General features: G+C 48.0%; 1 protein-coding gene across 6 annotated transcripts in view; it reads left to right on the top strand.

Moving 5' to 3' along the window:
- LOC102453385 (protein Aster-B) overlaps positions 1-26,067 on the top strand; it is a 337,552-nt gene that overhangs the window by 222,356 nt on the left and 89,129 nt on the right. For 2 of the 6 annotated variants that reach the window (XM_075909419.1, XM_006116622.4), the window contains exon 1: positions 3,766-6,151. The exons of 3 other annotated variants lie outside the window; for them this stretch is intronic. In XM_075909419.1, coding sequence (XP_075765534.1) covers positions 5,694-6,151 — 458 coding nt within the window. In that variant the 5' untranslated portion in view covers positions 3,766-5,693. Of the gene's footprint in view, positions 1-3,765; positions 6,152-26,067 lie in introns of those variants that run through there. One more of the 6 variants, XM_006116624.4, reaches the window with a different exon arrangement.

Genomic DNA, 26,067 nt, shown 5'->3' with positions numbered 1-26,067 from the left:
CTAACCAATTATTCCCCAATTTGTAGTTGTGCATTTGATTTTTCCTTCTTAAGTTAAGGACTTTGCAATTCCCCTAATTGAATTTCATCTTGCTGATTTCATACCATTTCTCCAGTTTGTCAAGGTCATTTTGAATTCTAATCTTGTCTTCCAAATGCTTGAAACTCCTCTCCCCAGCTTGTTGTCATGTGCTGATTTTGTAAGTGTATTCTCCATTTCTTTATCCAAGCCATTAAGGAACATATTGAACAGCTCCTGGCCCAGGGTTGAGGTTCTGACTGCACTTTCCCCCCACTTTTTAATTTACGCACATCTCATCCATGGCCCCACAAAGTCGCGGGACCTCCTGGTCAACCTCCTCCTGGCTATGGCCAAATTGGCAATCTATAAAACCAGGGAGAAGAGGTTGGGCGGGGGAGGGGCCTATTTCCGTTGCTGTATCCGCTCACGTACCCGGGCAGAGGTCCAATGGGCAGCGTCCGTTGGCTCTCTTAAGACCTTTGGGGAGCAGAGGCACTTTCCAGGGTTCTCTGCTCGGTATCCCTGTCCGGTTCCCTCGTTTTAGCCCTTTGACCCTCACACCCGTCCCTATTTTCTCATTATTTGTCCCCAGTAATTAGTTGGTTCTTCTGGGTTCTGTGGACTCTACCCGCAGGCTGGGAGGAGGTCCTTTAGATGTGGGCGGGCGTTAGCCCACCTCCCAGACACCAAATAGTCCTGGCCAGGGACTGACTACTATGGAACCCCACTAGATATGTCCTCCAGGTTTGACAGTGAACCACTGATAGCTACATTTTTAGTAAAGTATTTTATTCAGCTGCACACTTACAATAAATTCATCTCGATTCTAGACCACATTTCCCTCGTTTATGAGAATGACATATGTCAAAAGCCTTGCTAAAATCAAAGTATATCATGTCTACTACTTCTCCCATATCTGCTTAGGCCAGTAACACTATCAAAGGAGAATAGCATTTTGTTTCAGTACAGAGAATTTTGTCATGTTATAAATGGCAGCCCTTCTTAATCTGTCCCTGCTTTTGAATGAGAGGAAAGGGTGGGGGGGGTGATAGTTCACCTAGCAAAGAGAGCAAAGAAAACCAGCCCCACTGTGCGGTAAGGATGCACAGCCAGGACACAGTGGGTGGAGATGGAATCAAATCCCAGGTAAAAGAGTCCACTGATAATGGAGAACCCAATGCCCTCTGACATTGCAGAGTTTTTATTCTCTGTACTGCAAGTATACAGTGGGAATATCCTGGAAGAAGCCGGGGAGGAGGAGTTAAACACCTGATACACTCATCCCATCTGGCAGGAGATGTGTTTTCCTCTGTTATGCACTGTAATTAGAATGATGAATGATGCCAGAAAAGATGCCCATTTACTGTATCTCAGTGCGTTGGATTAGAGATTGTTTATTTCCTTGCCTTTTATTAGCCGGCAGCTGCTCAAACTGGGATTGCAGGGGAGTGACTAATACAGTGTGTGTCAGGGATTCGAACTGAACCTAAACTTTGAATTGAAGCAAAGAGTGAAAAAAAATGCAGTTCAAGTATATTTGATAAAAATCTATTATTTTTATCGAAGCAGATCCAGCTATAACTTTGAAAAGCTATTTTCAAAGCTTTTTATTTCCACGGTGACTCCTGCAATGATGACTTCCATCCAGGATTGGAAGGTTAAGTGCTGTGAGGCTGCAAGGAGAGGTTTGTGTCTTGAAACCTAACCAGAAATGCAATATGGAAGAGGTGATGGTCCGATTCCATCTTTGCTTCTCAGTTTTTACAGATATTTTACACCTGTAGCAAAGTGAGTGTAAATCACTACTCAATCTGAACTCTTAGCACCAGGTACAGGGCAGGAATGAGTTAGCTTCTCTTTACTTGCAAGCACTCCAGCCTAGTTTTGCAGGCTGAAGAGGATTTGATAGTTTATAGGTGAGGTTCAGGAAGAATCCAGACTCCGTTGAGTGGCTTGTACCAGCCAGAACTTCCAAGCCTTTCTTAAATAATGGAAAAGTAATGGAAAAGGTTTTTCTTTTGTTGTTTTTTAATTGTTGTGTGTGTGGCTTCAGTTCCTGATTCTGGCTGGAAGAAAAAGCACCAAAATTCCACAAAAGAGATTGCCTTCATGAGATTTCCTTTGGACCACAAGCTCTCATTAACAAATGTATCCCCACAGCACCCAGGCTATGTCTAGCTCTTGCAGGCTTCTTTCAGAAGTGAAGTTTTTTAGGAAAAACAGCTGTTTTTCTGAAAAAACTCTGCAGTGTAGACATACCCCCAGTGAGGCAGGGGAAGTATTGATCTCTGTATTGCAGATGGGGTACTGAGGTATATAGAGATTAAGTGATTTGCCCAGTGTTACACAGGAAGTCTGTGGCAGAGCCAGGAACTGAATTGGGAAGTCTTGGGCTCCAATGCTACATCTCAATCACAAAACTATCCTACATTCCCGTTTAATGGAGTAGATGTTCAAGGAACAGTAGGTGGATAATCTCATTTGACTCCACCTTTTTGAAATAGGCCAGTAGACACTAACCCTTGGGTTCAGCTCCGCGGAGGCAATTCCAGTTGTTGTGCTTTATCCATCCTCCCTTGCTTTTATGTTGCCCAGCTTAATATTGAATATGACTTCCTTTCTTTGGGGTGTGCCTGGGCACAGGGGGAGCAGAGAGAAGAGGACTCACCCTTGCAGCATTAGCTGACATAGAGGGAGAAGGCACTGGGAGTGCAGACCTGAGAGTAACAATTCAGAGTTGTTGACTCGAGTCCGACTTAAGTCACAAGGCAACTCAACTTGAGACTCAACTCGGGTTCATTGTTTGTGACTTGAGACTTGCTAATTTTGTTAAATCAACTTGGTGAAACAATTGTCCAAAAATGCCGCTATTGACAGCTTGTACAAAAGTGACTTGACATTTTTTAAATTAAGACTTGAGATGCGACTTGGGACTTGACTCGAAAGTGACTTTAGGGACTCGAGACTCGACTTGAGACTTGAACGGTAGTGACTTGAGATTCAACTTGGACTGGACAATGACGACTTGAAGACAACACTGTAACAATGACAGTGGGGATAACCTGATTGGCTAGCTGCAGCCTCTCAGTCAAAACACCCTTCAGGGATGCCAGAATGCAAATGCCAGCCAAATTCTCCCCGAAAGAGCAGTCAGTTCTGCCAGAGTTTGCAGCTTCTATTCCCCCCTCCCCTCAGCCTTTCCCGCTCCTGATCATTTCCTGACCTTAAAGTGTTCTTATAAAACAGCACGTGGCTTCCTGCTCAGCTTCCCACCCCCCCACCTGAGCTCTCATTTCCAAAGGTGTGACTCTGCAGCAGCGCTCTGTCCTAGATTCACCAGATTTGGAAATCTCCTGACCCATTTTACAGCACTGCAGTTTGCCTGGCTCCAAAACTGCTTGCAGGCCACAGACTCAAAGCATTCCAGGGAGAGGAAAGCCGTTCAGAAACTAAGATGGGCTCAAGCTGTGGATCTCGTTAGCCGGGGAAGGGAGGTTGCTGGATTGGAAGTTGTGTAGGGTGGGAATGATGATTTCCTCACTCTTTGCAGTTTTGCAGTGGCATAAGGAAGTGTATTTTGTGAAACTGAAGTACTCAGGGAATCTGTTTGCTAACTATGGGATTCAGTTCAGAACCAAATTCCTTCAACGTTTGGGAATACTTGGATTAGAGTGTGCAGTCCAAGTCCAATCCTGCTCCAATGTCCCCCGATTTTTTCCATCCAAGTGTGTGGATAAATTTTGTTATGTGCACTGAGGCATGAATAGATGTGCACCACCAGTAGAAACACATGCTGCGGGCTATGGACGCTCTGCTTATCAGTGGGGCAGCCACTGCTGTGTGACCGCTCCAGTGCTCAATTTACAAGGAATACTGCCCTGCTCAGTATTGAATCTGACCCTATGGGCACTGTGTCCCCATAGCTCCTACTAAAGCCACTGGGAACTTAGGCTGCTTAGCACTGTACAGTGTCAGGCTCTGTATTAGTTGCTTTAATCCAAAGTAGGTACCAAAAAGTTATGGTGTTGGCTGATGTAACAGAGGATTCAGAATGCATCTTCCGTCACAGATACCAGCACTCAGCTGAGCTCTCCCCTCTGTCTCCAACAGCCTTATCTTGTGGTTTGAAATTCTTTCCTGGCAATCATGATTAATTTCCACTTATCTTTGGTTTCTGGGTGGGCACAAGAGAGGCTCTCTCAGCCTGACTTGAAATGGGGAACTTTTTCTCATTTTGTTAGACCCGGAAGGATACTTGAGGAAAAGTTTGGGTCAGTTGCCCAATTTCTTTGTGCTCATCTGAGCAGATATGGAACCCTGAGGTTTAGTCTTGCCTTAATTTAAAAGAGATTGAGGCTTCCCGTACTAACCACTTCCCCAGATTGGATATCAAATTAGCTCAATCATTCTTTTGCAGTAACATCTCACTAATAAGCGCCAATGTAGGTAGGGAGACTTTGTGTTTTACACAAGTTAGGACTTTTCAGAGTGCGTGGCTTCCTCCTTAGACAGGAGTTGCAGCTGCCAATCATACTCACAAATACATGGGCTACCATAGCGAGACTAGTGTCTCAATGGATAAGCATATGATTCAGGCAGAGTCCTAGGGCTGGAAGAGACCTCAGGAGGTCATTGAGTCCAACCCCCTAATAAAAGCAAAACCAACCCCAACTAAATCATCCCAGCCAGGGCTTTGTCAAACCGGGACTTAAAAATCTCTAGGGATGGAGATTTCACCCTCCCCCTAGGGAACCCATCCCAGTGCTTCCCCACCCTCCTACGGAAACAGGAGAAAGTCTCCCCGGGGGATGGACAGTCTTGCGGTGGTAGATTTGGATGAAATGATTTCACCTCTCTGAAAGGTGGCAACAAGTTGCCTGCCCCTACCTGGGTTGTGTGGGGATGTGAAAAATGTCACACCCTGTGCCATGTAGCTAGGTCAACCTAACACACACTGTCCATGTCGCTTGGCCCATAGAAGAATTCGAACTGTTGTGTGTAGAGCTGGCTTCAAGATATTGCAGGAACTGCTGCTGGTGATTCAGTAGTTGGGATTCTTGCCTTTGCGTCCACACTCAGCCCAGCAGCAAGCAGGGTGGTAGGAAGTGCTGACCTGGCGGTGGGAGGTAAGGCCCAGTGGAATGGAAGGGGAGAGAGCACCCCCTGCACTGGTTTCCTCGCTGCTAAAATCCCTTGCGCCTTTCATCACATGCGGGTACTACAGTTGTGACTTCCTGGAAAACCCCCCTTCAGTTTCAGTGAGGCTCAGGCTTTCCGTTGTGGGGCTGCTTCTGTGTTTTAAAACAGGGGCCAGGTCTCCCGCCCCCGGGCTGCTCCTCTGCAGTGCCAGGCCGTAGACTCCGGCGTGGAGCGCTGGGCCTGCGCTGCGCAATGTGGAGATGGCGTTGAACCAAACTGCCAGGTCGGAGCGCTCCGGGGGGCGTGGGACCCCGAATCTCCCCGGCTGCCCCGCCTCACGGGCTAACCCAAAACCCTGGATCCGAACCTCCTTGAACTCTTGCAGCGAGGCGCTCGGGGGTGTTGGCGGCTCCCTCTCCAGCGCTAGGGGCGCATAAAGAGAACGGGGCCAAGGCTGCCCTCGTGGCTTTCTCCTCCCGCGGCGGGGCTCCGGGCTGTGCGCAGCAGCTGGAACCGGAGCGCCCGGGCGGCCCATGCTCAGCTGGGCGCTGCCGCCCTCCCCCGCCGCTCCGGGGGCTGTCGGGGGCGGCACTGCTCGGGCCGGCTGCTGCGCGCCCGAGGGGAGCGGACGGGGCCGGCTTCCGCCCCACTGCGCTCCGGGGACCGCCGAGCGGGCGGCCGTGCCAGGGCATGTTTTCCAGCCCGCTGCCCTGCAGCCGGCGCCGCACATGCTCAGCAGAGATCAGCGGCAGCCGGCGCCGGGGGCCCGTGTTAGCCGGGCGCGCAGCCGGGGTCCCGCCGGGCAGGGCAGGACGCGGCTGCCTCCCTGCCGCAAGGGCGCCGCGCATGGGACACTGCGCTGGCCGGGGGGCCGCCTCTTGCCCCGGCTGCTCCAGTATGTCCTGGGACCTCTGGCGCCGGCCGCGGGCGGACCAGGAGCCGGGCACCGGGTTTTCGTGACTGTCCTAATGAAAGGGTTCAAGCTCGCCTGGTAAGCCGCGGGGCAGGGTGGGGGCGAGCGACCCTCCGCCGGGCCAGCGCTCTGCGCCGCGCGCCGCCGGGGAGGAGGCACTACCCTGCCCGCGGGGCGACGCTTGTCTGCTCGGGGAAAGGCGCTGCAGGGTGCCGAGTGCTAATGGAGCCTCCAGGGGCGGGGGAGGGATCCTGTCGGTTTCCATTCCCAGCCCGGGCATCTGCGCACCGGGACTGCGACGCAGCGGTCCTTCCTCCTGGCTGAAGGGGTGAGCGCTGAATCCTGGCCCCGCTGAACTTGTGCTTTAAAGAGCCGCTCTCCGGGATGTCTCCGGGGGACGTGCAGCTCCATGGCAGGCAGAGACTCTTGCTGTAGCTGCTGGTTTTGGGAACAGCATTCCCCCCCCCCCCAGCATTCTTAGTGGAAAGTCTTCTTCAGGGATCCATAGCACTGCTGAATAGTGATAGAAATGGAGCCGTGTTAGTCTGGGAGCTGAAGCAAAATGCAGGACAATGTAGCACTTTAAAGACTAACAAGATGGTTTATTAGATGATGTACTGCTGTAAGAGACAGTGCCCTGGGGGAGGAAATTTGGTCTGCAAAGGGGGGGGTGTGGCTCTGTTCAAGTTGAATCCATCTATCTATAATTAAAATCAAATCCTGCTGCAAAATATACGTTAGATGGTAAATGCCTGCGATTCAAAACCAAAACACAAGGTAATCAGAACTTTATCCAATGGGGGAGGTTCCACCCTTTTCAGTGCAACATGGCTTTGTAATTTAAAATGAAATTGTACATGATGTAAGTTCCCAACATGCTGGACTAACTTCTGTTTTTCCCCATGTGTAAAGCAGGAATTGGAAGAATAAAATTAGCCCCTTACTTTATGGCTTGCTGTATTAGTGTGTGGGAAAGCGTTTTAAGATTCTTACATGGAAGGTGCATGAGAAGTGATTTTTTATTGGTTTGGGTTGTTGATGATCATTTGTTATATGGAAAAGCACTGGAACATGCAGCATCAGGAAAACATCTTGCTATGGGACCCAGGGATGGACGAGTGCCATCTTTCCCATCTCTAATTTCTGTAATTCTGTGTTTATGTGCAAATACAGACATAGCTTGTGTTTATACGTGTGTACATATGACATAAAATGGCAATTTGTTAATATATGAAAATTCTACATCATTTGCCTTGCTTTTTAGGGGAAAAAACAACCTTTTATAGATGCACTGCCATATATGTCATTGGGCAGGGCTGGTGAGTTGCATAATGGTTTAGCAGTTCCACAAAGCAAGCAAGACGTGTTATAAATTCTGTAAGCGTGTGTATCTAGTGTACAAAACTCTCTCCTGTTAGCCTTTGCACTGCCCTATGAACACTATTGTGCATTATTTTGTCTATTAATAGTGTAACTATACTTGACACACCCTCAATATATCAGAGTATCCGTAAAGACTGAAACGTCGGCCAGTGCACTGGGCTGCAGTCTTGTCAGATTTCGAAAGCTCAGTAGGATGTGATGTGAGACTTCAAGAGATTTTATAGAGTTGGAGATCTTGAAAGATGTGATCCTTGTGTTTCAATAGGTGTCACTCTTCCCTCTGAGTTAGCAGTGAGTCAGGGTCCCAATATGAGGGGGCACCGTATTCTTGTAGGTGATGGCTTTCTTGTGAGAAGCAGGGATGTTAAAAAGCGGTTAATCAGGGAACCATGTAACCGTTAAAAATCTTAGTGACTACATGGTTACACACTGCGGGCTCTGCAGTATTAAGCTTATACAGGTTGGCCCTCCCTGGTCTGGCACCTTCAGGGCCTGAATGGTCCCGAACCACCGAGTTTGCCAGACTGGCGTAGGTCAAGGCTCCTCTCTAGGCTTTGGGCATCCCTGGAGACTGGGCTTCCCTCCCTGCTGCTGGTCCCCGTGCCGGGACTCACATGGTCAGTCTACTTGGGCTGGTATTCTCTGCCAGCGTTCCCGCCTAGGCCAGGCCTTCCTGCTGGCCCTGCTGCCACTGGTGTTCCAGGCTGGGGCCAGGAGTTCCCTCTGGCCTCCACTGCCCACTCCCACCTGCTGGGGATTCCTCTCAGCTGCTGCAGGGGCTCCCCAGTCTGGACTCCCCACCCACTGCAGGACCAGTCCCTGCCAGCCCAGCTGGGGCTCCCAGCGCCTGGGGGACTCCCAATTGACTTGTGTTCCTTGTCTCCAAGGCTCTCTTATCCAGCAACATCCATGGTCCCTCCTTCCGGACCACGGATGTTGCCAGACCAGAGAGTCCCGGATTTGGGAGGTTCAAACTGTACTGAGGGCTAAAGAGGAGCTGACCGTGCTGTGATCTCTGCAATATAAGTTTTATACTGCAGAGCCTGCAGCATGGGGTGGAAGCCGGCTCCCTGGCTTTTAAACCAGCTCCAGTTTGCTGACCCTATTCCCGGGAGCTGGCTGCCTCCCAGCATTGTTGCCTGTGACACTGAGGCAGCAGTACAGGGCAGCAGCCAGCTCCTTGGGAACCAGTGCACGCTGAAAGCCGGCTTCTATGCTGACTCCTGACTCTGCTCCCAAGGAGCTGGCTGCTGCCCTGTGCTGTGGGTTCTGATACAGAGCCAGCAGTTCAGGGTGGCAGCTGGCTCCCCAGGAGCAGGGCTGGGAACCAGTGTGTAACCTTTATGGTAACTGATAAGCTCATGCTTATCAGTTAACCAGTTACATTATTACATCCCTAGCGAGAAGCCTAAATCAGGACCTGAGCACTCGTGTTGTTGAAAGATTTTCTGGCAGGCACTTTCAGAGGAGTAGTGCGTTAGACCAAAGTATGCCGGCCAAATTCCAGTTTGCTCTGTATTTCCGCATTTCCCCCTTCATAGTTCCAATAGGAGAAGTTGTTCTGCACTTCTCCCTATTAAATATGTATAAAATACCACTTTCTTTCTCAGAGTTGACTGCATTTTAGTGGTGGGCAAAAAGATCCCATATCGTGTACAGTTTTGTAAAACTGGGTTTTCTAGGCTATTGCGCTGTTCCCTTTTATCCACCTGTAAACACGGTGATTGTGTCTTGGAAATGTGAACAGTCACTTTTAATTGCTGGGTGTGCTGAAATTCCTAGGCCCAGAGGGATATATTAAGAGTGATGTTTCAGGGCCTGTTTTCTCCTAGCCACATTTAGTGGTAGTTAATGGAATTATGTGCATGATCCAAGACTGAAACACAGGTTTCCTTGTCCTTGGGTGTTTGTCAGACTCGTGTAAGAATTATTAATGTGTAGGTTTGCGTACAACTTGCATAACAAAAAGCCATTATAGGAATAGTTTTATCACTTGTTTAAGGAAGAACTGCAGCTTTGGACTGGCAGTGTTTGAAGCTATATCGTCAAGCAAGTGGCAGGCCAATATAACTTTCAGTCCTACATGGCTAAAAGTCACCGTTTCCAGTTACAAATGAGATTATCAAGGTCACTGCAGATTTTCTCATGGAGCAATTTTATGAAAGATTCTCGATTTCTTCCTGCAGTAGAGTTATAGCACAGAGCGACAGACTTTTGTCAGCCTCCTTTCTGACTAGTAGGCAGGGAATTCATTGTTACCCACTTGTAGGACAAATCTGTTGCATCACATAATTATGCTTCTTTACAGTAATATCACATTCTGAGGTCATATTATGATGTCACTAGCTGTGGGTGCTCTGCTAATCAGCTGGGTGGCATTTGAATCTCTTCTGAGCCGCTGTACATGTGCCCAGTGTATAGGGAACACTGGTGATGGATTTGGTTTCCTTCTTTCTCTGCTCCCTGGGATCCCCTGGGATTAGACTATTGATTAGAATATTTCCAGAACCGATTGTGAAAATGAGGGCTAAAGAGCTGGCCTAAAAATATAAATCTGTAATATAAACCCTCTTTCCCTCATCCCGTCCTCTGTGTGTTAGAGCAAGAAACAATGTTCCAACCTCCTACCAGTCTGCAGGGAAAAGGTTTATTTTACAGTTGTTGGGGAAGGGAAGAGCTAGAGAGCTAGGGAGGATTTAGAATATCAAAACTAAAATTAGCTGTAGCTCTTGAACCTCACAGAGCAGTGGGATTAACTTCAGGCAGTTTCAGTTATGTTCACTGTATATATTCACTTCAGAACCTCTTTGTATTTGAGCCATGCTTCTGACAGCAGCCTTGTCCCTTGATTTTTGTTGTGTTTTGCTTGCAGCCACCATTGTGTAAGATAGGGAGTGGTACTTAAGCAGCCTGTCAACCGTATGTGACTGAAAGAGCTATCCATACAACTGCTTTGAAGTTTAATATAATTGAGCAGCAAGAGAGAGAGTTGGGGAGACTCGTTCTGCAAATCTGAATTTAACCTGCTATTGCTGAGAGTTTAATTTACCCGTGTGTGTATCTGGAAATTCTCATTTATTCTTCTGTTACGTAGGGTGATGATGCCATGCATAATCTTTCCAGTTCCATATAGATACTATAAAGATATAAGAGCTATGCTATGTGGTGGAAATATTAATGAATCCCCCCCCCATATTTGATGAAAAAGCAGCCTACTTAAATAGTTCAAGGGGAGTTACATAATGTACTGTAGTGTTTGACTTTTATATTAAAAGTTAACGTGTTACACTTTGTGTTTTTTTTCTGCATATTCAGTATCTCCTCTTTGTCTGCATCATCCCCTTTTCTATGTTTTATTTGAAAGAAAAAATATTGTACTAACTCTCCCTTGAAGACTGATCAAATAAGACCTGTACATTTATGTGCATGTTACAGATAGGGATGTTAGCGTGTAATTGTTAGCGATTAACTGAAAAGCCTGAGCTTATAGGTTAATTCTAATGATTACACAAATGCCCCCTCCCCCGCTGCCTCTTTATCAGAAGCAGCAAGGGGAGGGGAGGCAGGAGCTGGTGCCCATGGAGAGCCAGCTTTTATCTGGCTCCCTGCATGTGCTGGCTCCCGTGGAGCCACCTCCCTGCTCCTCGCTGCCTCCCTGATAGAGAGGCAGCATTGCGGGGGGTCAGAGGGGCAGGAAGGAACCGGTACACGAGAAGCCAGCTTTCAAGCTAGTTCCCTGTGTGTACTGGCTCTGCTTGCATGGATCCACCTCCTTCCCCCCCCCCCCCCCACCTCCCACAGAGGTAACAGCATGGGCGGGGGCAGGAAGGATCCTGTGTTCAGGAAGCAGCTCCCCATGAGCACTAGCTCTGCCCCCCTTCTGCTGCCTCTGATAGACAGGCAGGAGGGGAGGGGAGGAGGTATTCGTGAGGCAGGAGCCAGTATACGCAGGAAGTGGCTTTCAAGTTGGCTCCCCCCATGTGTATTGGTTCCTCTGGGACCACCAGCCTTCTATACTGTTGTCTCTTTATCAGAGACATGGGGGCGGGGGAAGGGAAGAGGCAGAAGCCATGGCTCCTGGGGAGCCGGTTTAAAAGCTGGATCCCTGCAAAGACCAGCTCCCGCCTGCCCCCCACATGTAAAGATGTAACCGCTAAAAAAAACCAAATCCAGCAGTTACCTGTTTACAGAAAAACACGTTAATTAACATCCCTACTTACAAACATGACTCTTACGTTTTGGAAATGTGGGCTTTTAAATGCAGGACTTTTAAATTCTGTGATTTAACCTTGGGAATCAACACTTTTGAAACTTGCCCTTGATGAGGATGTAGGAAGAGAAGGTGTAGCGTATCCTGCGGCACGTCACACATCTCTCCTTGTGAACAGAACGTGCATGAAATGCTTTTGACTTCAGTTGATTGAACCTGTGTCTTTAAAGGGCTGTGCTGCCCATTTCCTTTCATTAGGAACATACTTGATAAAATTCTTCTCAAAATCTTCTGATGCATTTCTGACCTGTTTCTTGTGCAGGTAGAATGACATGACAGGAAGGTCAGATGAACAGCAAGGTATGTGCTAGTTTCTCGGTAGTAGCTGTGGGAAATACTATTGATGATGCTTAGCACTTGTCCAGCCCATTTTCATCTCTTTACTTCAGAACCCTTGGTGATGGTAGGTAAACATCATTACTGAAGGGAAACTGATGTTTAGAGGGGCTGAGGGCCAGGTCAAATAGACTTACATTGGAGCGGGGCTGGGCATTGTATCAGACCTTGAAGGGTAAGTCTCCAGGTCTATGGGACCTGGGCTTGTGGTCTTGATATTTCTTAGTCTGTGGTTGAATGTGGACCCTGCATTGTGAACCTGGGTCTCACTAGCCACGCTAATGCATCCATACTGGTCTATGTACTTCTGACTTGGATGTGTGGCTTAAGCTGTGTCTACATTGCAAAATGGTAGGGCATGGACTAAGGATGTTAAAATGCGGTTAATTGACTAGTTGACAGGCCCTTCCGCATTCCTCCTTTGAAATTCCCAGCAGGGGCTCTTGTACATTTCAAAGGAGGAGTGGGGAACTCCCTGTACAGCTAGGGCCAATGGGAAGGTGCCTGCTTTGAAATGCACAAGAGTCCCCAGCGGGGGCTCTTGTGCATTTTAAAGCCATGGAGGCTGTGGTTAGTGGGGGACTCAGCTATGGGCTCCCCTGCCCCTTTGAATCCCGTGGAGGCAGCAGCTTCAAAGGGGGCAGCGGCCGCACAGCTGATCTGACTCTCTCATTCCCCAGCTGATCCCAGGTCCTGGGGAAATGCTGTGGGGAGCCCGGGGTCAGCCAGGGCTGCCCCTTTGAATCACGCGGATGTGGCGTTTTAAAGGGGCAGCCCGCCACACAGCTGATCCCAGGCTCAGCTGTGCAGCTGCCGTCTTGGGGTTTCAAAGCGGCAGTGCTGCTGTGTGGCGCTGCCACTTTGAAGACCCCCCCCCCCCCTTTTGCTGCCTCTGTTTCATAGAGGCAACAAGGCGCGGGGGGAGATTGACTAGTCTACTAGGTGACATTAATATCCAATAAGCAAATGCTGATTGGATAGTTGACTAGTCTTTAACATTCTTAGCATGGACCTGAGTCACGGTGGGACTCAGGCTCTGACCCTCCCCACTCACAGGGTTGCAGGGCCTGGGTTCCAGTTGCTTGCTGACCCAAGTCAGACTGATGTGTGTGTGGTCAGAGCAGAGTGTGAGCTCAAACCTTTGTTTGCAGTGTAGACATACCCAGAGTGATTTGCCCACGGTCACACAGTGAGTCAGTGGTTGAGCTAAGACTAGAATTCAGACCTAGGAATAGAACCTATGCATTGGACCACACAACCGCATTCTGAGTTGAAATGATTGGTGGTGTCCCCCTGTCAAATGACTGTAATAAGAATATTATTTGTAGTGGATGTGGACTGTTTGGTGATGACCTGACTGGATTGTGGTGCAGGTCTGGGGCTGAAGTTTCGGTTGCTCAGGGCTGAAACTCTTGGTGAAAACTCTGCAAAAACAGTGAGGCGTTTCTTTTTGTTTGGCTCGATTTTCACCTGCAAACGGTTGAAAATTTGTATTTTTCTTCTTCATTTCAAGCTAACATGCACAGGGAATGTGGCTACAGCTGGGGTGACATTTTTTGCCTGAAATATGTGGTGATGGGGGAGGGGGAACAAAAAAGGCAAGTAAGGTGACACCAAAATGCTTTGTGAATTCATGTCAGTTTCCTCTGGGCCTTAAGTAAAGATAAATTTGGACTGTTGGAGAGATCTTGCTCGACGTCAATAAGGTGAGGCTACAGGTCACATTCAGTAGGTAGCAGGTTTCCCTGTTGGGGTTGAACTGATGCTTGGGTGCTGTGCTAGTGCTAGCATCTTTCAGATGCATCATAGCCCAGAACCTTGCTTCCACTTGTGGAGGTGTGGTCCAACAGAATTGGATACAGGGCAGAAAGTCAGGAAGCATGGATTTTATGCCTGGCTATGTCAGTGACTTTCGATGTGATCAATTTGACCCTGTCTCAGTTTCTCCATCTATAAAATTAGGTTTATCATATTTATTTCTCCTCGAAAAAACACTGTGAGATGAAATGTGCCGCAGGGCTTGGTTCTGCAGGGCACTGAGGAGTTTTGTCTCCAATCCAGAAAACTCTTAAGAAAGTGATACGATCTAAGCACACACACAGTGCCATTGAAGTCAGTAGGACTGCTCGGGCGTTTCACATTCCAGGGTGCAATCCAGACCATTGAGAGACTATGTCACCTCCTGCCCTGCAACCTGGGGTGCGCCACAATGCTTTGCTGCTGAAACTGCCAGCCCGAGCCTCACAAACAGCATGCAGGTCACTCCCTGAGCGTCTGTGTATATAGCCACAAACCAAGTCTAGCACCTCTGACGCCAGCAGCCTGCCAGCAATGCACCCGTCGCACTCTGGCTTCCTGCAACCTTGGTTGCTACCTGTAGGGTGACCCTAGAACACTCCCTTCCTAGACAGTTCAGATATTTACAGGTTCATTGCCTCTGGAAGTGGTCAATATACAACAGTTTGCTCTTTAACTTACTACCCAAACATTTCAGTTTAAATGCAACACTGGATTAGTTTTGCATAAACAAAAAAGTGTATTTAACTCCAAAATAGTTAAATAAAGTTTATTTAACTCTAAAAGTGAGTACAAGTGCAAAGTATTAGTCAGAAGAGGTTACTTGAGAAATGAAAATAAAATGCTTCTTCGTAGCTAAGGCGTAACAAACTAGACTTGGTTCAATGTCAGATTCTTACCACATGTTCCCAAGTCAGGCTCTGCCTCCAAAGTCCAGAGGGCAGCTTCCTTTGTCTTTTTAGGTAAAAGAGCTGCTTAAAGAGACAGACACTAAGAGACTGCATGTCGTTTGCCCTTCACTTTTTATCCCTAAATGTAATTGTATTCAAGGAGGAGAAAGGTGACATAGAATCTGGAAGTGCCCTTTCTTCTCCCCTGTATATACTGAAATGCAGATTTGCTTTGTTTCCCTACTGATCAGCATGCCGTTGGTTTTCAGATGGTACCTCACAAGGCTTGTTTTGCACAATTATTACACTAGTGTGTAGCATGTGAATATAGGCCTTCATTGGGTCTCAATAACTAATGTTTTGCTAGATTGGATCCTGAATGCTCACTCAACAGCAGGATCAAGCCATCAAGGTAATTGAAAAGTCTCCAGGACACTTTCTGTAAGAATCAGTGCGTCCTAGCCAGAATCCAGTGTGCTGAATCACATTCTGCCAATCTAAAATCCCCCTAACATTTTAGCTTTGCGTTTTAAATCCGTGGGAAACCTGCCACGTGTGTGGCCCATCAGGGTTCTGTGTATGGCTCGTGAAACATTTTGTTTACTGTTGCCCATCCATAGAGTTGCCAGAGTCCGCTGGTGTCCATCTGTGTAGTTTTGTTCCTACTGGCATTACTTAAAGTGACATGCTCGTAAAGCGAGGACATATGAAGCAAGGTGCATACTGATTGCACACGGCATTGATTGAGAGCCAGAAGCTCCCCCTGCATCCAGTCAAAGTGCTGCTATGGTTCAGTCTGTACACACCATACATTCTAGGTGCGAATGTGTAGGTACCAAAGATACCCTAGCCCAGCAGACTGTCTTGGTTATGACAGTCTTGCAGCCCACTGAGATGGAGGGCCATGCATGCGGCCTACTTGCTAGCCTCCATCGCCCATTGCTGTTCTAAACTATTGTTTGGTGTAGCTGTGGGCTGTTAAACAGCTACTATGTTTATGCTAGAGCCTTTCAGAAGGCAAAGGGATCCCGAGAGCATCCTGTGCTTTGCAATCCTCAGGTAAAAAGTGCTGCATAATGGTGAAGAGTAATTTTTACTATAATAGTTACTTATATGCACCAGCTTTTAATAATTTTCACTTTTTTTTGCAAGAGTCATCAGTTAAATAAGTAAATAATAGTAATAGTAATAATATTATGCAATTAAAAAGCAGCCCTAATCTCAGTAAGATGTGCTTTCAGAGAGAGAGAGGGAGAGAGACTGTGGGTGCACCTAAACTGAGCCCTGCTTTTGGTGGTGTGTGGCGTGCATACCCATTTAGGCTCCCTAGTGCCGGTAGACGATGAGGCACAGCTTATGCAAGTAAAGACATACCTGAGGGGTGTGGACATGTACCTGAGTACACACCCTACATGGTATTCTACTCACTAAGCCAGTGGTTCCCAAACTTTTCGGCATCACGCCCCCTTTTTGATTTTTGAGAAACCCTCACGCCCCCTCCCCCCCCAGCAGCAAAATTTGTTGAGGAAGGGGGGGAAAAAAAGGAACTGACTGGGGCCGAAAAACAAAAATAGCAGCAAAACTTGTGGGTGGGGGGGAAGATTAATGGGGAGGCTGGGTCACCTCACACGCCCCCCCCCCCCTCCCGGAATTTCTTCACGCCCCCCAGTTTGGGAACCCATGCACTAAGCCGTGCTTCACTGCTGGAGACCTTCCCCGTTGAAGGGAAGGATTCCAGCAACAGGAAAAGGCTCCTGCAGCATGGACAGTCTTTCCCCTCTGCCAGAGCCTTTCAGTGACATGCTTAGCTATGCGCTGCAGCATGGACGCAATGTGTCTTTCATTACATACCTGCCAGTGGGGGATAGTGTAGATGTCGCCCGGGAGAATGCCGTATGTCAGTGAATAGCTTTTCTTTTGCTTCTGAAACATTCTGCTCCTGTGTTCTAAGGTTCTGTTTTACTAATTGTTTCCTTTTAGACCAGTGATGGGCATCCTGCGGCCATTGGGGTTCTGGGTGTGGCCCACAAGACATTTTGCAACATACAGGGTTGCCAGATTCTGCTGACTTCCAGCTGCATCATTTTTTTCGACTGTTATTACTAAAGTCACACTCATGCAAAGCTGTGGCATCTGAAGTGCATGCAACGCTGACTGTGAGAAGCTGATTGCAGGCAACAGTGGCTGAGAGAGCCTTGCACGCCCTCTGCATCCAGTCAAAGCGCTATTGCGGGACAAGTGCCGCACTCCGCGAATTCAAGGTGTGCAAGTGCAGTTAGGAAACTACCGTATCCTGGGAGATTGCCTTGGTTATGATAGTCTTGTGACCCACACTGCCTTTCAGCGGGTGCTGGGCAATTTCAGATCACTGTCATTCTGATCAGGTGGTAACACACTGACGGCAGCCGCTCTGCCCATGTGTTAAGGAGGCATAGAATGAGGCCTGGTTACCTCATTTCAGTTTGGAAAATGCAGCTCGACCTCTGCTATCTTCTCATTCTGTTGAAGAAAAAGATGGGAATAACAGAAGCAGAGAGAGGGGGAAGTCCTGCTAGAAAAACAGAGGTGAGAACTGGTTGAGTGAAAAACAAATATGGGGGGGAGAGATGGTAGGTCACGTAATTAAACCAGTCCAGCTTTTTGGATGGCTCATCTGTCCCTAATACAGAGCATAGATGTCCCTGTATCTAGATTTGTTCTTTTAATTGAAACCCTTTTGGGGCACAAACAGAGGAACGTGCCTGGGTTTAAATGACAAGATGACGGGATTTGTAAAGCTCATGGAAAATAGTTCACAAGGTTTCACAATAGTTCACAAGGCTATTCATGGAAAATAGTTCACAAGGTTTCAGCCATCCCTGGTGTAGGTGGTGGTGACACATCAAGTGCTGTGAAGAAAGACCTGTGCTGGAGGCTGAGGCATTGTCAGAAACTTGTAGAGGCCTGGAGCTGCCATGCTGGTGCTATTCAGCCCCTTTAAAATTCAAATCAAGCACAAAGAGGTTTGCAGGAAGTGCCCTCTGCTTGAAACAAGGTCATTGAGGCCGCTCAGTCCATCCAAGCTGTGGCTGTTCTGCTTACGTGTTCTACTGTCAGCCACGAGGAAATGCGCAGTCACCGAGAGGCCTGTGATCACACATTCATGGCAGGAGTGAAGTTGTGGGAGGCTCGATGTTGCTGAGTTTTGGCTTCTGTCAGCTGAGCAGGGAAACGGCCCAACCTGTTTGCAGGTCCTAACGCGTTCTTTGTTGTTATTTGTGTCGCACCTCTGTAAACAGGGACTCTCTGGTCCAGCAGGACCATGGTGGTTCCAGGATCAGAGTGTCCCGGCACGCTGCAGAGGGGAAGGTGGAGTCCGACCCGCGGTCCAGCTGGGCTCTGAGGGTTGGGGGGAGGGCTGGGAGCCAGGAAGCCCGGTATGACTCAACTGTGCTGCTTGGGTGAGCTGGGAAGCCCAGTGCAAGGGTAGGCAGGTGGGGAGCTGGCTGCAGGGGGGCCTGAAAGCCCTCCCCTGGTCTGGCAAAATCCCTCATCCAGGACCAGTGAGGTCCTGAGGGTGCTAGACTGGGGAGGTCCGACCTGTAGTAATATCTAGGGTTTCCAGCTAATATCAGCGCTCCATTGGCTCTGTGCTGTATATGCACCATAAGGGACAGTCCCTGCTTTGAACATTTTGTAGCCTAAATTGGCAAGATGTATAAAGGCCGGAGGAAAGGAAATATTATCCGTGTTTTTCAGATGCGGCACAGAAAGATTAAGTGATTTGCCTAAAATCATCTAGTGAGTCTGTGGCAGAGATTTGGGATTGTATTCAGATCTCCTGAGTCCTGGATCAACACATTAACCCCCTGGCCATCCTTCCTCTTAATATGAACTGAGTAATAGTTTGTACTGCGGGAACAGAAAGCAAAATGGCCCAAATGCTGCACATGTTTTTGCTCGTACGTGGAACCGGAAGCAGCAGAAATGTAATACTTGTTCTTGCAAAGATTCCAGCCTAGCATTGCAGTCTTGAGACCTTCCTATTGTTTGGATAGAATCAGGCCAGACTTTCTTTTTAAAACTCAAAGAATCACACGGGGATTTGGCTGAGTTTCACTGGGGAGTTTTGGGGTCATACATAGTTCAATGGAGCAAACCAGTGTGAAAGTGTTGAGTGATGATGGGCGACCAGCCCTCATAATTATCCAAACCTGCCACAAACTCTTAACATTAAAGATTCTTCTCTGACTCCCTGTCAGCTGTTACTAACTGGCTGTAGGAACTGGCATGCTAGCTATCACAGAACACTCACAGACCTTCTTGCTGTAGAGGTGGAAGAGACCTATGGTGTTAGGTGATTCATCCATTTTCATTTGAATACAGGATTTGTCTCCTGTTGTGCATTTACTAGTGATTTTTTTTCTAGTAAAATTATAAATATGCTGAGTGGTAACACTTCCCTAGTTTTCACTGCTGGGAAGTTTTTTTTCCCTGATGTTCTACTTAAATGTTCCCTTCCATCCAATTCTCACTGATTTGAACCTCTCTTTGTGCACTATATAATTTCTCTCTTTTGTGCGCGTGTTTACATTCTTCAAATATTTGTTGGCTACTATCCATTTAACCGGTTAACTGATTAAATGGGACTTGACATCCCTTGTACGGATACACTTGTTCAGTGTGACCAGATTGTCACCTCCGTGCTATGTGATTGCTCAGTATATGCAGCCGTAAATTGCACAAGCCTTTTGTGTTGTTATATTGACTTGCAAATGCATGTCCTATGTGCTACCTGCTCTAGGGCTGGCTCAGCTTTCTCATTCTCTGTGTGCGGCTGGGCCTGAGACACATTGGGTCTTCATTCACACCTGTGCAGGACAGGTGCAACGTGCTATCCTGTCAGAGTGGTAGCATTCTGTACCCATTTGCCATGTGTGACAGGTGACATGGTACAAGCCCATCATACGTTTTGGATTGTTTCCCCCACAGCATAATAGCTTTTCTGTATTCCAAACTGACTTGATGGTTACCTTCTACATCTCATAATCTCTCTAGGATGTTTGCACTCACTTGGGATGCAGGTCAACATTGAAGAGGTCGTCTGTTCTACCTTGTAGTAGGGATGTAATAATATACTTGATTAACCGATAAGCAAAAGCATTTCCCACTCCCTGCTCCAGTAAATTTTTTAACAGGCTGGCCAGCAGCACAAATCAGTCCTGGCTTGTGCCGGGTCCGGGACCTTCCCCCCGCTGCAGCTCTGCATTTAAAGTGTATTAGGAGGCAGGCAGGCAGCCTGGTTCGGTTCTGGCTCACACTGGTCCAGGAGCTCCATTCCGCCTCTGGACAGGGGCTGCTGTCACCCCGCTCTGCTGTGTCTGTACCAGAGGCAATAGCACAGGGTGACAGGCAGCTCTACAGTCTGTTAGGGGAGCTGGTTTTTAAACTGATACAGAGGCAGCAGCGTGGAGTGGCAGGGGACGACTCGGGAATGGTGCCTGTGCACACTGGCTGTTGGCCCCACCCCCAGGGACTATAGAATAGTCGAGTAACCAGTAAGAATGCATGATTTAGCCGATATCGTTAGCCGATATTGAATATCCCTCCCTTGAAGACTGATGGCTGCTGTGCAGGGATGAAAGTGATGTGCTCTTACTCTTGGGTCATGCTGGGGAAGCAGATGGCTTGTATTTTTGTGCAAAGGTTTTGTTGGTGGCCTTCCCATAGGCACAGGAAGTAAGGGTGTGGGGGTGCTGCCGCACTCTGAGGTTTTGCATCTGGCTTCCCCAGGGCTTGGCCCTGCTGCCGACCCACCAGTCCCAGGTCCCGGCCTCTGGGTCGCCTCTTCGGAGTCCCGCTGACCCCTCCCGTGTCTGCAAACCCCTCCTCCCAGGGTCCAGACCACCAATCCTGCAGGCTCCTCTGCTGCTCAAGGTCCTGCTGCCACCCCGGAACTTTGCCGTCACCTCTAGCTGTGGCTAAGTTGCCAACTCTCCCAGACTGGACAGATCAGGTACCATTGATGACAACTCTAGGTGTGATCCCAGCCTGGAGCAGCGAGGGGCATGAACAGGTGTATGGGGTGCAGCCCAGCACCTGCACCCTAAATATAGTTCCAGCGCCACTAGGTCTTCCTGTATAAACATAAAATTAAATTAAAGGAGATTGCCTATCTCCTAGAACTGGAAGGGACCTTGAAAGGTCCTCGAGTCCAGTCCCCTGCCTTCACAGCAGGACCAAGTACCATCCCTGACAAATTTTTGCTCCAAATGGCCTTGCAAGGATTGAACTCACAACGCTGGGTTTAGCAGGCCAATGCTTAAACCACTGAGCTATCCCTCTTTGAAGAGGGACCTTCCTCACGGAGAACCTTGGTGACAGCATTAGAAGCGCGTGTCTGGCCCGCATGTGAGAGCTTTCAGGGAATGGTGGTGAACAGAAGATGTGTTGCTGAAGTTAGAGAGAAGGGAGACGCTTTAGGCAGCTGCTGGTTTCCCCTTTCAGGTAAGAAGAGGCTTAGGGAACAGCTCTGCCTACATACAAAAATCCCTGGAAAAGCATTTGAAGCCCCTGGGTATAAAAAATCAAATTCCTCCAGCCTTCCCCAGCACAGGAGTGAGGGAGGCTGGGAGAAGGCTGATGAGAAGATGTAAGTAGTGTTTTGAATAGTGGCCATCGGGCAATGGAGAAAGGGTACAGGCAGGGTTAACACAGGCCCTGGCTGATGTGGAAGAGAGGGCGTTCTTAAAGGGACAGTGAATGCTTTTCTTCTCTAGTGGACAGCAGCCAGGTCAGATGCCAGAGCCAGGCGGCGTGGTGCAAAGAGGCCATTGTCTCAGCTGTGTGAGGTTGTTAGCAGTCTGGGGGATCTTTTTGTCTACTACTTTTAAGAACATAAAATCCACCGGAGCAGTAAGATTCGTGAATGGTTTAATGAGCTCTCCTCTGCCAGAATGACTTTGGTTTTTTGTTTAGCCCACGGTGTCGGCATCGGAGGGGCGAGGAGCAGGGGTTGTTGTTGGTTGTTGTTTATTATCTTGTTGTTTTGCATCTGAAAGGCGGACCGCGGCAGTACGGGGATCTGACTTGCGAGAGTGGTCATGTGTCAGTGCAGCATGCATCGGAGCATGCCTGCCCTTTGTAGCCAGCATCGAGCGGTTGCTTAGGGAAAGGGGTGACCTGATTCAGTGCAGGGGGTATCTAAGGGAAGGCACAGAGTGGAGAGCCCTCTCCTGGGCAGATATAGCATCAGTGATAGAAGCGGGGAAGAATCAGCGAGGCTCCCATGGAGCAGATAGTGGGAATGGGAGGGGGCAGGTCTAGGCAGCTGTTTAGTGGTTTGGGTGACTTCAGCAGGAGCTTAAAGGAACTGGGGGCTTTCTTAGGGGAGGGGGAGCAGGTGATGACAAAGGAGTCTTCGGAGTCAGTTGGTGCGAGGGGCAGGGATGGAGGCAGTCCAGAGAAGTGTGTTAGGAGAAGGGATGTGAATGGAGGGATGAGGATGGAGAAGGCATGTGGGGTGAGGAGAAGCAGGGTGCAGTTCCAGGCTGGGAAGTGAGGACTGGGGGATTTGAAGGAGGGGAAAACATCAGGGGGTGTTGCAGAAGAGCTGATGTGCAGCTTGTTTCTGTGCTGGTGGCTGTCGAGCTTTGTACAGATGTCAGGCAGTTGGCTCCTCTGCCATGTACAGCATGTATAGAACTGAAGCATGTGACGATTGCTTTCCCTTTATTGGAAGTGGGGACGTGGGGGGGTCTCCGCCCTGTATGGAGTGTAGGATTTTTATGCACTGGGAAATTGGATGTCGTTTTACAGATTCTCACGCCCCCATTGGCTGTGCAAGACTCTGCGTAACAGTGCCCCACGGTCACATTTAAATCTATTGTACAGTTTAATAAACTGAGTGAAGACAGCATTTATAATGCGTTTCCACGAGGGCCTGTAATTAAATGGGATCTCTTCTCCATCACTACTGTTCTGCTTTTTAATCACCACTGTTGCTTTTGTGCATGCTCTTTCCCCTCCTCCCCACCCTGTTATTTTGTTCCTTCTTTCCTCCGGCTCTTGTCTTAAATTGGGCAGTGACCTTGTAATGAGAGGCACTCAGACCAACCCCTGCACAGTGTGGTTTGGAAGGGGTGCAGGGTTCTGCCTATCCACGTCTCACTGTGCGGCCTGGCTTTTCGGATCATAAGCCCTTCAAAGCAGAGACCATGTTTCCTTATCTGTACTGCAAGGAGTCTACTGGGCTCTGTAAAGCAATAATAAAAAGTATTCCTCTAGCTCCAAGAACAAAAATCCATCCAAAAGCATTATTGATTCAATCTTCCCACTGCCCTGATAAAGCAGGGTTATACAGTATCTCGGTCCTGGTGCCTATCAGCGAAATGCAGCCAGTTATGGGGTGGAATGTGCAGCAGCTGATTAGCAGCACACTGGAACAGGACAGAATAGTTTAAGATGAGAAGCAAAGAAGATTGTTCTATCTAGTTGAAGCTGGCAGTGGAACGCAGGCAAGAGGAATGTTTGAATTTAGCACAGCTTGTAAAAAACAAACTAACAAAAATCAGTAAAAATGTCGGCATTTTTCAAAAAGTGAGTATTTTGTTTGTTTTTAATTTAGAAGTTGCCAACATTTTGATGCCCCCCCGTCCCTCCCCAATACTGAAAGATTTCAACTAGATCTAAAAATGCCTGAAATGCCATTTCTAGGAAACTTTTCACCACCACATTTTTTGTGGGGATGGATTGGGGTTATTTTATCAAAAACTCCAAATACGCAAACTTTTGACCAGCTGTGGATTTTAGCCAAGATCACTAGGGTTAAGTCCTCAACTTTTTCCAATGAAGTGCTGTGGTTTCCTTGAGGACCATATGTAGTCAAAACATTGGATTTATGTTTCTCTTGAAAAAGATATCCCTAGCCCGGGTGGGGTGGAGGTGTGGGGGTGGGGGGGGGTCATGCTGGGGCTCATAGGAAGAGGAGCATGTGGGGCCAGGACAACAGCATGCAGTACTGCAGAGATTCTGCTACAGAGAAGCTTTGGAGGGTATCATAATTTAGACAGCATCCCCCTCCTCTCATCTCTCTGCAGCCTCATGAGAGCCCTTGATTAGGCGGGTATGGAGCTAATTTAAAACCACCCCAAACCCATCTCCTAGACTGAATTCTGAGATGTACCTCCTAAAGGTGCAGCGCACATGATCTGCGGAGGGTGCGGTGGGAGGGGTGCTTACTAACTGACTCCCAGGAGAAAGCAACACCCATGATTCAAGGTAACTGGGTTCCATTTGATGGCCCATGCGGATACACAGAAGGTCAGAATAGATAATGGAATTGTCTCTCCTGTGAAGAGTAAAGCATAGGAAATTGGTGCTTCGGGAGAATGTGGTAGTGATATTTGTTCCACTGTCATTACTAAGTACACATATCGAGGTGTATCGAGGTGAAGTAGTTTAGAGAGGAAGAGGAGGCTCTCCTGTATTGGAAGACAATGTTTTTTTCGTTAATAAGACTAGAGTCCTTGAGTGATCTATTATGTTTGGGTGTATCTCTTAAATGACTGACAATGTGATGAGACTTAATCAGAATATGGAAATGGACGAGGCTGTCGCTGTTCAGAGGCGTGTTGTTTTCTGTCACTGGCAGTGTAGCATCTGATGGGTCCAGGATGTCTCCATTTTAAACACTTGAATTTGATCGATGGGGTCTCTTGCTTACATGCATATGGTGGAAACTGATGTTCATAGGCTTCTAAAATGTGGCCCATGTTTGACTGGAGGATAGTTCCTAGTGGCTTGTCTCTGCTGCTAAGGGTGTGAAAAACACCCGCGGTCTCTGTTTATTGGGCTATTGGATGTGACAGCTGGGTCTCTATGTATGTCTACACTTGCTCCCTAGTTCGAGCTAGGAATGCAAATGTAGCCGACCGAAATTGCTAATAAAGCAGGGATTTAACTATCCTGCGCTTCATTAGCATAATCTTGCCCGTGAAGTAGTCCGCTCAAGAGCAGATTTGAACCAGGAAGTGCGCTCTGGGACACATTAGTTCGAATCAAATCCCTTGGTTTGAACGAACATTACTCCTCAAATAACGAGTCAAATAATGAGGAGTAACGTTCGTTCAAACCAAGGGGTTTGATTCAAATTAACGCGTCCCGGAGCTCACTTCCTGGTTCAAATCAGCTCTTGAGCGGAATAATGCGTGGGCGAGATTATGCTAATGAAGCGCAGGATATTTAAATCCCCGCTTCATTAGCAATTTCGGTCGGCTACACTTGCATCCCTCGCTCGAACTAGGGAGCAAGTGTAGATGTACCCTACGATATGAAAGGTGAGGGAGGTTCTTTTTTGATATGGGTGTGAAATGGGGATTGCAGCAAACGAGGCTTTATAGGGAAGTGAAACTAGAATAATACAATTAGAGGAGTCTGTTTATAACAGGAGCTCCAGTTGTGGGGCATGGCAAAAGTCATAAAACTGAGGACTATCTGCAGACACAGATTTCAGCAGGTCACTGTTTGTCTCGTCTTTCCTCTGCTCAGCCCTCCTTGCCTCAAACATAACGCTGGAAATCTTGCCTGGAAGTCCCCTGAGAATGGGCTGTTCCCATGAGTGCTGTGGCATTTAAATTTCTGCTGTGGCTGCAAAGATCCTTGTGCTACTGGTGGCATCTCAGCCTTTGCCACTCCTGGTCCTGCAAATGACAGAGACCCAAAGACCTAGTTCTCTTGAACCCAAAACAAAGTCCAGTTTGAGATTTGGACTGCCTTATCTTAAACTAGTGACCCAGCCATGCATCGAAAGTATCCGTCCATGTCTCAGCAATGCAGTCTGGTTTTTGAGTGCCTCATGGATATTTGTCTCATAAACAGTCGTCTTCCTAGAATCTCGTAGAAATTCAAGATGGAGAAGGCATCAGGTACCTAGGCCCCTCCATGTTGTGCATTTCCTAATGCTTAGTCCTATCTACATTATTAATATCCCAAGCCATTAGTTACAAGCCTGGGGCTTGCAGTCCACCAATAATCTGTGGAACACTGCTGTGTGGTCTGCAAGAGATGTCTGGTCACCTGGTGCTGTCCCTCCTGTTCCCAGCTGTTACATTACATTAAAGAATGCTAAAAGCACTTTAAACAACCTCAGTGATATTCCTTGCTCATGAAGGCAATTGCTGTAGTCTCTCCAGGGATGTTGTGTAACCCCAAACAGGAGGGCAGCTGGCCTGGGGGGAAGCTGTTTATCCTTGGCACTGGAGCTTCTAGCTTTTCCACCGGGAGGTTTTGCTCCAGTTTCAGACACCGTATTGTCTTGATACTTAGCCTAATACTTCTCG

The sequence above is a fragment of the Pelodiscus sinensis genome, chromosome 26 (assembly GCF_049634645.1).
Source record: "Pelodiscus sinensis isolate JC-2024 chromosome 26, ASM4963464v1, whole genome shotgun sequence".
Lineage (NCBI taxonomy): Eukaryota > Metazoa > Chordata > Testudines > Trionychidae > Pelodiscus > Pelodiscus sinensis.
This window is presented reverse-complemented; position numbering and strand designations above follow the sequence as displayed.